Raw genomic sequence first — 12,906 nt, forward strand, 5'->3', positions numbered from 1 at the left:
TCCCAGCACTTTGGGAGGCCGAGGCGGGCGGATCACAAGGTCAAGAGATCGAGACCATCCTGGCTAACACGGTGAAACCCCATCTTTACTAAAAATACCAAAAATTAGCCGGGCATGGTGGTGGGCACCTATAGTCCCAGCTACTCGGGAGGCTGAGGCAGGCGAATGGCGTGAACCCAGGAGGTAGAGCTTGCAGTGAGCCCAGATCATGCCACTGCACTACAGCCTGGGCGACAGAGCGAGACTCCATCTCAAAAAAAAAAAAAATGTATTTTCTGTCCTCATTTATCTCTATGAAACTACTAATTTCTAGAAACTAAGGTCCTGAAATTTTTAACTGTCCATACCTTCTCTATTTTACAATTGTGGATTCTCATAACTGTGAATGAAATTACATCAATGATAGTTTGAAGCACAGTTGGGAACTCATGTGTTTTGACCTTGACCTAAAATAATTTTGAAATTTGAAGATTAGAACGAGGACTGTGACTACCAAGTCAAGCTGATTTTTTTCTTATTGTCTTCTAGGACCCAACAGTAGTGATTGGCTCAGGTTTAACAATGGAAGAAATGATTTTTGAAGTGGCTGATACTCATCTATTTTTCAATGACTTAGAGGTAAGCATTTTAAATTGTTTCTGTGCTTCAGTGAGACATTTTATTCAATAACTATTTAGAACTTTTACTTATTATATTTAGAAAATATGTGGTTAGATAGGGTGGATATGGAGAGGCCAGCTGGCCACTAAGGCATACATACATAGTCTTAGAGAAATAGTACTTGTGGTTGAGTCACCACAGTTTTGATTCTGACCTTCAATTTTATTAGCTCAAAAATTTGATTTTTGTTAGTTTATTTGAAGGTGATCTAGTACTAGGGGAAAGGCCAACCCATCAGGCAAAACACTGACATATAAACCAATATTCTAACTTAATAATCTATATTAAATAATATATATAAAGTGAGTTTGATTATTTGTACTCTCAATTATATTTTGACTTTTCTTCCATTTTACATTCTTGAAGGATAGTCTCCTGATTTGTCAAATCTATAAATGGTTTACTCTAACCCATCATATTTTATACATGTTTGTTGTTCATATATAGGTTAACCTTGATATTCAGAATAATTTTATAGTTATGTGCCGGAAAAACCAGGAAATACTAAGAGCTTCATGGTGAAATTTTTTGGCTTTGACATTTGAGTTCACCTTTGAGGTGAACATGGTGTAGTGGAAGGAGCACAGGACAGGGAGTCAGAAGACCAGAATGTGAATCTCACATAGGGAAAGTTATGTTCTCATTCTGGGCCTCAGTTAAGCAATCATCCCACACAGGAAACTACCAACAGTGATTATCATCTACGGAGAGGGATGAGTTGCCAGGACACAAAGGTGGGAGGGAGCACACTTTTCACTTCATGTCCTTTGAATTTTGAGCTGTGTACTACATATTTACCTAGTTTTTAAAAGAGTGAAAATTTTCAAGTAAAATAATATAGGATTTTATAGGCTGGGCGTTGTGGCTCACGCCTGTAATCTCAACATTTTGGGAGGCCGAGGCAGGCAGATCACTTGAGGTCAGGAGTTCAAGACAAGCCTGGGCACCATGCTGAAACCCCGTCTCTACCAAAAATAGAAAAATTAGCCGGGCATGGTGGCACACACCTGTAATCCCAGCTACTGAGGAAGCTGAGGCAGGAGAATTGCTTGAACCCAGGAGGCGCAGGTTGCAGTGAGCAAAGATTGCACTACTGCACTCCAGCCTGGGCAGCAGAGAGAGACTCTGTCTTTTTAAAAATAAAAAAGAGAAAGAAAAAGCAAAGTAATCATTTTTTTAATCTTTTTTTATTTTTATTTTTTATTTTATTTTATTTTATTTTTTAGTAATAGAGATGGAGTTTCACTATATTGCCCAGGCTGGTCTCAAACTCCTAAGCTCAAGTGATCCTCCCACCTTGGCCTCCCAAAGTACTGGGATTACTGGCATGAGCCATTGCACCCAGCCAACACAAAGTAATCCCATCTCTTTTAAAATAAATGTCTGTTCTACTCAACAGACAATTCTTCAATAAATTAATAGTGCCCCAAGTTCCAGTACTTTTGTCTAAACTCCATAATGCTTAAATCTTCCCTCAACTTCATATGTTGATAAATTAGGACATCATAGTTTTTATTCAGCAAACATTTATTGAAAACCTACTACATGCCAATAATTATTGCCAATTGTATTTGTAATGATTTTCTAGACATAGTCCTCACTCAGGGACTGAAAGTTCTGTGAAGAATTTGACCTGAATGTGTTCCTGCCCCCCAGGTCAGTGCTTCTCAACTTTAGGGGGCATAAGAATCACCTGGGGAGCTTCTTAAAAGTGGAGATTCTAGGACTTCACTCTCAGAAATTCTGATTCAAGTAGGTCTGGGATGGACCCAAGAATATGCATTTTTAAAAAACTTCCCCAGAGGATTCTGATGCAGGTACCCTAGGTGGTATCAGAGGAGTACATCCATCAATTAGGCAGTGGGCGGCATTTTATGTCAGTAGTAGCATGGGCTTGGTGGAAAGAACCTTGGATTAGAAGCAGGGGGAAAAAAAGAAGCAGAAAACCTAGGTTATTTCTAGTCTCTTTCTACCACTCACTAATTGTATGACTTTGAGAAAATCATTTCACCTCACTTTTAAAACATGAGGAAATTGACTTAGATGACCTCTTCTAACTCCTGGCTTTGAAGTTAGAAATTTCAGTCATTCTCGGTTTTGATACCACACTCTACCAGCATCTGTTTTGTCTATAAAAATTTACTGGGCACAACTTACATAAGGATACTGGACTAGATCAGAGAGATGCAAAGGAGATGTGAGATGTGGCTCCTGCCCCAAGAGACCTGCACTGTAATAGGACTTACAGTCTAGTGTAGGACATAAGAACATTTGAAGTGTAAGGGAGCTTGTGCTTATTCCCATGAGCTATTGGAGAAATGAAATATTGAAATAGGAGTAGAAATAAGGGATGGGATAGTTACAGAATTCATGAAGACTGTGGGATGTGAATCAGTTCTTAAAGGAACTGGACAGCAAGGGGTATAGAGTGATCACCCACACATAAGCGATTCCATAAGGCATTTCATTATCCTGACACTGTATATGGTCTTTTTATGGTATGTCATGATGGTAATACCACTCCTACTCCCTGGACTGAAGTAGTGTGTTTTGTCTTTTAACAGGAGTGTGACCAGGTACATGTGGAAGATGTGGCTTCTGATGACAATGGCCAAGACTTGAGGTGATAAACATAATGATTCTTGAACACCAGTACACTTGTTATGTGCAAGATCTGTCTAGGTTTGGAGGAAAACAAAGATAAATAGAATATATCTCTGAAAGAGCTCACAACCTGTTAGGAGACGTAGAAACAAACACAGTTAACCATGATGTAGAGTGTGAGAAGGTGACAATAGAAAATGCTGTGGAACACGAGAAGAAAGAATTCTGATGGGGATAGGGAGTGGGTGGTGCCAACATTGGAGAGGCCTGCTCAGTGGAGCAGCATTAGAGCAGAACCTTAAAGAATGGGTAGCAAGCCAGGCACGGTGGCTCACGCAGTAATTGCAGCATCTTGGAAGTGCAAGGTGGGAGGATCACTTGAGTCCCAGAGTTCAAGACCAGCCTTGACAACATAGGGAGACCTCATCTCTGTAAGGCAGTCTTCCACATTTTATTATAGTGAAAGCTAAACCAAGGAGATCTCAGTGGCAAAATGCTTGCTCAGGCTTCTCATTCCTCTTTCTTCTGACCCAGTAGCCTTAGCTAAGAAGGATCCAAAAATTTATCTAACTTAAAGACTTAGAAGAAAAAAACCTGTCACATCTTTTCATATTAGTTTGTTTTAATGTTTATCCCTTTTTATAAGTAAAATGTTCTTCCCAGTAACTACCCCAAAATTCAGTGTTCCATCCATGAGTTCTCAAATGTGGAGCAGAACTGGACATACCACCTTAATAAGGACTGAGTCAGGTAGAGCTGAGAGTATTGGAAGGTTTCACTTTCAGGTACAGCATCCAGTTGTACATGTTGTGTTGTCACATGGTCATAGAGGGCATAATTCTTATGACACTTTACTGTTCTTTTCAGGGAAAGATCTGGGAGTTTCAGGGAAAGGTCTGAAGAGTTTATATTCTGCTCTGAATCCCAGTTTTTTGTTTTTTTTTTCTTCTCTTATATGTGTGGCTAACCAGTAATTACCTATCACATCTTAGCAGCTATATTTTCTTTTTTTTTTATTTTTTTTGGAGACGGAGTCTAGCTCTGTCGCCCAGGCTGGAGTGCAATGGCCGGATCTCAGCTCACTGCAAGCTCCGCCTCCCGGGTTTATGCCATTCTCCTGCCTCAGCCTCCCAAGTAGCTGGGACTACAGGCGCCCGCCATCTCGCCCGGCTAGTTTTTTGTATTTTTTAGTAGAGACGGGGTTTCACCGTGTAGCTCAGGATGGTCTCGATCTCCTGACCTCGTGATCCGCCCGTCTCGGCCTCCCAAAGTGCTGGGATTACAGGCTTGAGCCACCGCGCCTGGCCATCAGCTATATTTTCTTAAGCACAGAATCTCACTCTTAGCATATTGGGATCTATTTTAACTTTTGATTGAACCAAGTTGTTCAGTCATTTTTAGATCTTTACTTATGAAATATTAATCCTTCCTAGTTTGTATGGTTGTATTATCTGTTGCTATGCAACAAATTACTCCAAAGTTTAGTACCTTAAAACAGTTAAATGGCCAGATGCAGTGGTCCACGCCTGTAATCCCAGCACTTCAGGAGGCCAAGGCAGGCTGATCACTTGAGGTCAGGAGTTTGAGACCAACCTGGCTAACATGGCAAAACCCTGTCTCTATTAAAAATACAAACATTAGCTGGGCGTGGTGGCATGTGCCTGTAGTCCCAGCTACTCGGGAGGCTGATGCAGGAGAATTGCTTGAACCCGTGAGGCAGAGGTTGCAGTGAGTCGAGATCATGCCACTGCACTCCAGCCTGGACGATAGAGTGAGACTCCATCTTGAAAAATAAACAATGAAACATTTATCCTCTCACAGCTTCTGTAGGTGAGGAACTTAAAAGTGACCTAGCTAGTTTTTTCTTTTTAAAAAAATACTTAACATTTTTTATTTTATTTTAATTTATTAATTTTATTACTCTTTACACAATTTCTTTTTTTATTTTTGGCTAGAGTGCAATGGCACCATCTTGGCTCATTGTAACCACTGTCCCCACCTCCCTCAAGCGATCCTCCAACCTTAGCCCCCAAAATAGCTGGGATGATAGGCACACACCACCACTCCTGGCTGATTTTTTGTATTTTTCTTGAGACGAGTGCCATGTTGCTCACACTTGTCTCAAACTCCTGAGCTTAAGGAATCCACCCACCTCAGCCCCTCAAAGTGCTGGGATTACAGGTGTGAGCCACCACACCTGGCTTGTACTCAATTTCTTTTTTTTTTTTTTCCTTTTAAGATAGGGTCTCGCTCTGGCACCCAGGCTCTGGAGTACAGTGCTGTGATCATAGCTTGCTGTAGCCTCAACCTCCCAGGCTCAAGTGATTCTCCCACCCCAGCCTTCTGAGTAGCTGGGCCCACAGGCGCATGCCACCACACCCAGCTAATTTTTCCATTTTTTTTTTTAGAGATAGGGTCTCCCTGTGTTGCCCAGGCCGGTCTCGAACTCCTGGACCCAAGTGATGCCCCCTCCTTGGCCTCCCAAAGTGCCGGGATTACAGGCATGAGCCACCATACCCAGCCTACTTAAAGGATTTTAAATCTAGAAAATCTGTTATTAATTTATTTTTACAAATTTTATTTTGTCAAGGTAAAATATACATATAGAATTTACCATCTTTATCATTTTTTAAGTGTACAGAAGTGGTTCTTTTTTTTTTTCAAAGAAATGGGGCCTGCTCTGTTGCCCAGGCTAAGGTGCCATGGTGCGATCATAGTTCACAATAGCCTCCTGGGCTCAAGTGGTCCTCTCACTTCAGCTTCCTAAGTAGCTAGTTCAACAGGTACACGCTACCATACCCAACTAATTAAAAACACTTTTTCTTAGAGATGAGATCTTGCTATGTTGCCCAGGCTGGTCTCAAACTCCTGGCCTCAAGCAATCCTCCCATTTCAGCCTCTCAAATAGTTGGGAATTACAGGCACCAACCACTGCATCTGGCCAGGGATAGTTCTTCCCCCTCTCCCTCCCTGCCCCAGGCTGGAGTGTAGTGGTGCGATCTTGGCTCACTGCAACCTCTGCCTTCCAATCTCAAGCGATTCCCCTTCCTCAGTCTCCCGAGTAGATGGGACTACGGGCATGCGCCACCACTCCCAGCTAATTTTTGTATTTTTAGTAGAGACAGGGTTTCACCATGTTGGCCAGGCTGGTCTGGAACTCCTGACCTTAGGTGATCCACCCACCCACCTCGGCCTCCCAAAGTCTGGGATTACATGCATGAGCTACCACATTCAGCCCCAGAGGTAGTTCTCAATTAGAGTTTCTGGGGTTGAAATCAAGATGTTGGCTCGAACTCTAATCATCTGAAAGCTTAACTGGAGCTGCAGAATGTGCTTCCAATCTCTGACATGTGGCTGATGAGAGAAGGCTTTAGTTCCTCATTACACGTGCCTCTTCATGGGGCTGCTTGAATGTTCTCACGTGACAGCTGGCTTCTTCCAGAGCAAGTGCTCCGAGAGAGCAGAAGAAACCTAGTCTCTGAAGCCTAACACTATCACTTTTATCACATTCTATTTATATTCTAAGTATAGTCCATACCCAAGGGGAGCAGAATTAGAAGAGAGGAATATCAGATAATTTGTGGATATATTTTGAAGCTACCACAGTGACCTATGAACATAAACCAGCCAGCAGATCACTTGAGAAAATATCTGCCATTATCTTACCATTGTTAGCATTTTAGACTATTTGCTTTCATTATTTTTTCATGTTTCTCTTTTTTACATAGTTGCCATCACTGTGTGTGTATGTGTACTCACAAAATTTTATATTCTACTTTTTTCACTGTGTGGTTATTTTCTGTCATTAGTGAAAAAGATGCCTTATTCCAAGTCAACCTCTAAGGAATGTCGGTGCTTCAATTGTTTCTACCTTTCCTTCCCTCTCTCATTTCAGTCCTTTCTTTGATAGAAGTAATAAGTGTGAGATAGAGAACTAATGAAAGATAGACTCTGACAGAGACCAGGAAGAAGATCCTTAAAGCCATTGGCCTTATTTTTCAGATACCAAGAACCCAACCAAATAGCACTCAAACAAAAACTTTATGCTGTATAAATTTTAATTTTTATTGTCTTCTCTCCTTGCAGCAACTACAGTTTCTCAACAGATGGTTTCAGTGGCTCAGGAGGTAGTAGCAGCCATGGTTCCTCTGTGGGTGTTCAGGGAGGTGTGGACTGGATGAGGAAACTAGCTTTCCGCTACCGGAAAGTGAGAGAAATCTATGATAAGCATAAAAGCAACGTGGGTGGTAAGTGTGGCATCTAACCAGTCTGAGTCTCTGTTTCTTCCTGGTTTCCTCCTTTCCTTTCCAGGGATTCCTTAGATTCCCCATGACAACTGCTTATAAATTATACCACAGTAACATGTTAAACTCTGTATTTAAAAAAATTGAGGTTTGGTTGAAACCTTTTGGGAGGAAGCTCTATATTTCTAACGGGCTTCTCTAAGCATAATTTTGGAAAGTTCTCTTGTTCTCTTTGGACAAATGCCTTTTTAAAGGAAACGTGTTCTGTAGATTATGTTTGATGACGTATCACAACTACTGTCAATGCTAGTTAATAGGGTGCCACATTTTTTTTTTTTTTTTTGGCTGGTTTATGTAACTATCAGGACAAGTCAAATAGAACTAGCTAGTAACTTTTCGCGGATGGAAATCTAGGTCTAGGATTGTAGGTTGGCAATATCAATGTGTTGTGATTTGAAGGATCTTGGAAATTCTTTCTGACCAGAAATATTTCAAATGCCAGATGCCACTATGCCTAAAATTCTGTTATTTAGAATTAATTAATCATAGATTGTTTGAATTAAAAGAGACAGAAGTCTAATCTAAATTCCTCATTTTGCAGTTGAGAAAAGTGATGTACATCATAGGGGTAGTGGGGGCAGCTTATTCATGGTCACATTGCAGATTTGTAACCATACCATGTTTGAAATTCACATTCCCTAACTTTTTGGTCCAGTGTACTTTCATGCAGCTCCTTTTTTAGTGAGGTACCCTTTTGAGAAAATATTTAAAACTGTAAACCATCACCCTCAAAGATACACATACATACAAAATGTTGCTCGAAGATTCAGAGATTACATAGACTGCCTAGAGCAGAGTTCCCCAGTTCCCAGGCCTCAGAATGGTAGTGGTCAGCGACCTGTTGGTAACCAGGCCACACAGCCACATAGCAGGAGGTAAGTGGGCCGGCAAGTGAGTATTACTGCCTGAGCTCGGCCTCCTGTCAGATCAGTGGCGGCATTAGATTCTCATAGAAGTACAAATCTTAATTGTGAACTGCACATGCAAGGGATCTAGTTGCATGTTCGTTATGAAAATCTAATGCCTGATGATCTGAGATGGAACAATTTCATCTTGAAACCCCCTGCCCCCATTGAAAAATTGTCCTCTATGAAACTGGTCCCTGGTGCTGAAAAGGTTGAGGACTGCTGGACTAGAGGTATTTTACTCAAGGTCAAGAGCCCTTGTACTATAATATGCTGCCTTACAATATGGTGCAGAAAGTAGGGACAAGACTTTAAAGATCAATTTGGTTCATTTCAGTTAACAGCTCTCTAATACCAGATAAAAATCATGGGCTTCCAGACTTTAGGAATCTAATTACTTTTTTCAGGTTCCCCTTTTTATTGCTTATTTCTTCTCATGATTCAAAGCCAGTATTTCTTATTTTGGCAACTCCAAGTCTTTTTGCACTTTCTTTCTCGCAAACATTAGCCTTTCTTTTGTTAGTTTTCATATTCAGCCTGAGTCTCTTATTTTTTCCTGCCCAATGCCTGGACCTGGCTTCCTGAACAAAGTGATGTAACCCTATGTGAGAATCCTCTGAGCCTACTTTGGAGAACAGATTAAAATTAATGGCCAGCTGTATGTTTTGTACCAATATGAATTGATGAAAGTGTCACATCATGTATTAGTTGAGTATATCATATATAGGTACTGATTTTGTTGTCGTTTTATCCAAAATGTTAAGACAGTTGTCTAATTCTAGACTTGCATTGTGAAACCATCAGTCTGAAAACAAATTATACTCCAGTTCTCCTCCTCAGAAAAATGCCATCTGCTTTTATGGAGTGTTACTAATAGAATACAGGATTTTTTTTTTAACCTGCACTATAGAAAATTCAGATCCAGATTTACTGTTTGAATATTTTAACTGAAGTGTCTGAGAGCAGGCTCCCATTCATATGAGTTCTCTTTTGTGCTTAGATATCTAGTCTTGGACAGTGTTTTGGTGTGTTATCAGTTGGAGTTGTTTCAGAAGTCCAGTACAGAGAATTAGTTATTCAACCTGGAATTTCATGTCAACATGTTCTGAAGCAAGCGGACATGTAGTCACCATGGAAGTTGTGTGGAGTAATGAAAAGACTTCTTAAGACCAAAAGCTATGAACTTACTGTATAATCTTAGGGACTTTTTTTTCATTGGGTTTGGTTTCTTTACAGAGAGATTAGAAATGCTGAGGACTCTTCTAGCTGTAACACTAATTTTTCACACTTTGGTCCTTGATGTCATATTCTAAGCAGTGCAATTCAAAGTGTGGTCCACCAGTCTGCCAAAGATATGGTATTGGTTGGTGATGAAAGAAGGAGCTTGCACCAGAATCTTCTTATTTCTGTCAGCTGATTTTATTGTTGTTATTGTGTCCCTGTAACAACACTTTTTAAAAAATTTATTTTTGCCTGAACATCCCCAAAACACTCTGATAAAGAAAGTAAAAATGGCATTCTGAGTAGCACTACTCTAAGGTTTCTCCAAGAAGAGAAATTTAAAAAAAAAAGTGCCGGGCACAGTGGCTCACACCTGTAATCCCAGCAGTTTGGGAGGCCAGGGCGGGTGGATCATGAGGTCAGGAGTTTAAGACCAGCCTGGCCAAGATGATGAAACCCTGTTTCTACTAAAAATACAAAAATTAGCTGGGCGTGGTGGCAGCTGCCTATAATCCCAGCTACTCGGGAGGCTGAGGCAGAGAATTGCTTGAACCCAGGAGGCAGACGTTGCAGTAAGCTGAGATTGCACCACTGCACTCCAGCCGGGGCAACAGAACAAGACTCCATCTCAAAAAAAAAAAGGCACTGGTCTTGTCTTGACACCAAGAACCACACTTCCAAATCCTTGTTCACTCACGCCAACACTGGCCTCCCGCCAAATTAGGAGATGTTCAAGGAGAAACACAAGGTTGCCATGCTGGGGGCACCCCATAGCTCTGCTCCCTCAATGTCCTCTGTGATCCACATCCGCAGTGAGATCTCCATGCCAGAACCCTGTTCAAAATGCTCTTCATGAGCTAGTGCTTCATGGGCTTCATAGCATTAGTGTACTGCATGAAGTCTAGGGACAGGAAGATGGTAGGTGACGTGACTAGGGCCCAGGCCTGTGCCTCCACCACCAAGTGCTTGAACATCTGTACCCTGTTCCTCAACATCCCTGTGGTCATTGCACTCATGCCTTTCACCACTAGCTCAGTGATAATCTTCCAAGCAATTTCTCAGAAGATAAAGGATCTCCAAGGCCAGTAGTAGAGCCCATGTACTCCACTGATGACCCTGCATCCTGGGGCTGTTGGTCCTGCCCTCTTGACCCCACCCCTATATACAGCAGTTTATATTCGCCTGTCTACAATGGAATTCAATAAAGCACATGTGTTCATGGAAAAAAAAAAAAATATATATATATATATGTATATATATAAACTCAGTAGAGTATTTCAGTGACTCACACTTTTTAAATTGAATTTAGAAGTTGCTTTCTCAGTGTCAGCAAATGTATGCTGTCAAATGATAAATGTGTTTGCTTTTATTCCTAAAGGCCTCCTCAGTCCCCAGAGGAAGGAAGCACTGCAGAGATTAAGAGCAGAAATTGAAGTTTTAACAGATTCCTGGTTAGGAACTGCATTAAAGTCCTTACTTCTCATCCAGTCCAGGTATGGAAATGGTTCTTTTAGGTCTCATCCTCTCAGAGACATATTCTTCTACTCCAGTTCAGGATGAGCCATTCTCTAAAACAGGGTTTGGGATAGGGGTAGAGAGGAGTTTAAATGATGTAGGGAAGTATTTGTGTTAGGTGGGAAGCAAGGTCATTTTATGTTAACAGCACACCTTCTAGTTTTAAGAGAATATTTATATATGAAATCCTTTTTCTTTCTCCTTACTTTTTGCTCAAGAAATTAAAACTCAGTAACCCATAATCTCTAGTCTGGAAGTTGGGCCTGGTGACGTCAAAGAATACATGGAGGAGATGTATTACAAATATCCGAGGTACAGGAAGCTCCAAGAAATGTATCCAAACCCACTCAAGAAGGCAAGATTCAAAAGAAAAAGGGTACATTAAGCAGATTAAGGAGATTTCAACATGAAGCTTAGACTGGGAAATAAATGCACCAGTCTGTGTCTGCACCAATACCCTATTGCTCCCTCCCTCAAAGCAGGAATTCCAGATCCACAATGTAGTAAACAGTAAAACTGACACCAAGGAGTGGATATCTGGTGAAGGTAAAGGACATGTAAAATTAATGTGTATTCTGCAATCTGTGTTGCTATTGTATAAAGATCAAAGCAAACACAAATCATATCTCATGGACTGACTTACATTAAGATGAAAGAGTACAGCTCAGAACTTTTTGTTGTTTTCTAAAATATGGTATCAGTGACATGGGCTGGTGGTATTTATCAACAAGTATTTGTGACTAGAATGGTTAGAGGGGAAATAAGGCAAGAATTAACTAAGTTGCTGCTCTGTGTCCACTAAGAGAAAAAAATGAGTAGAACCTCTGCCCTTTAGTATAGAAAGTAAATGAACATGAAATAATGAGTAGTAGCTGAACATTGGCTCTGAACAGTATCATACCAGATCCTTTAAGGTTAATTTTTAATAATTACATTCTAAAGAGTTGGCACGTATGAATTCTTGCTCCCAGGTTGGTTTAGTTTCACCTTTTCTTTTCCCTTCTACTCCCTTCTAGAAAGAATTGTGTGAATGTTCTGATTACTACCACCCAGCTGGTTCCAGCCCTGGCCAAGGTTCTCCTATATGGACTAGGAGAAATATTTCCTATTGAGAACATCTATAGTGCTACCAAAATTGGTATGGTTTCTCTGCTGTTTCTTGTCACTGGCCTTGCAATAAAACTTTCTACTCATGATGCACCTATTATTTTCTAGCCCCTCTGTTAGACACTTTATATGTAATACCTATAATCCTCACAACAGTCTTCTAATATTTTCGGTAATGCAATTGAGGCTTAGTAGTTATATAGCTTGCTCAAGTTCTCACAGCTAGTAAGTTACATAGCAGGCTCTTTGATAATATTTGAAAGAACATAATATCTAGCTTAGAAATCTATTTTTGACTCATTTCAAATTTCTCTTTTTCACAGAGAGTATCTAGTATAATAGAAAAAGCACTAGATTAAAAAGCAAGCTCTAAACTGTATACCTAAAAATGGTGGCCAGGCAAGATGAATCATACCTGTATTACCACCACTTTGGGAGGCTGAGGCGGGAGGATCACTTGAGGCCAGGAGTATAACACCAGCCTCAGCCACATGGCAGACCTCCGTCTCTACAAAAAAAGGTTTTTTTAATTAGCTGGGCGTGGTGACACGCAGCTGTAGTCCTAACTACTTGGAAGGTTAAGGTGGGGG

At 40.7% G+C, this 12,906-nt stretch overlaps 1 protein-coding gene across 5 annotated transcripts in view; it reads left to right on the top strand.

Annotated features, from left to right (window-relative positions):
- EYA3 (EYA transcriptional coactivator and phosphatase 3) overlaps nt 1-12,906 on the top strand; it is a 122,292-nt gene that overhangs the window by 92,679 nt on the left and 16,707 nt on the right. For all 5 annotated transcript variants that reach the window (XM_011955525.1, XM_011955528.1, XM_011955529.1 and 2 more), the window contains 5 exons: nt 529-618; nt 3,225-3,283; nt 7,351-7,511; nt 11,073-11,187; nt 12,226-12,347. In XM_011955525.1, coding sequence (XP_011810915.1) covers nt 529-618; nt 3,225-3,283; nt 7,351-7,511; nt 11,073-11,187; nt 12,226-12,347 — 547 coding nt within the window. The remainder of the gene's footprint in view (nt 1-528; nt 619-3,224; nt 3,284-7,350; nt 7,512-11,072; nt 11,188-12,225; nt 12,348-12,906) is intronic.

The sequence above is a fragment of the Colobus angolensis genome, unplaced genomic scaffold (assembly GCF_000951035.1).
Source record: "Colobus angolensis palliatus isolate OR3802 unplaced genomic scaffold, Cang.pa_1.0 Scaffold4, whole genome shotgun sequence".
NCBI lineage: Eukaryota > Metazoa > Chordata > Mammalia > Primates > Cercopithecidae > Colobus > Colobus angolensis.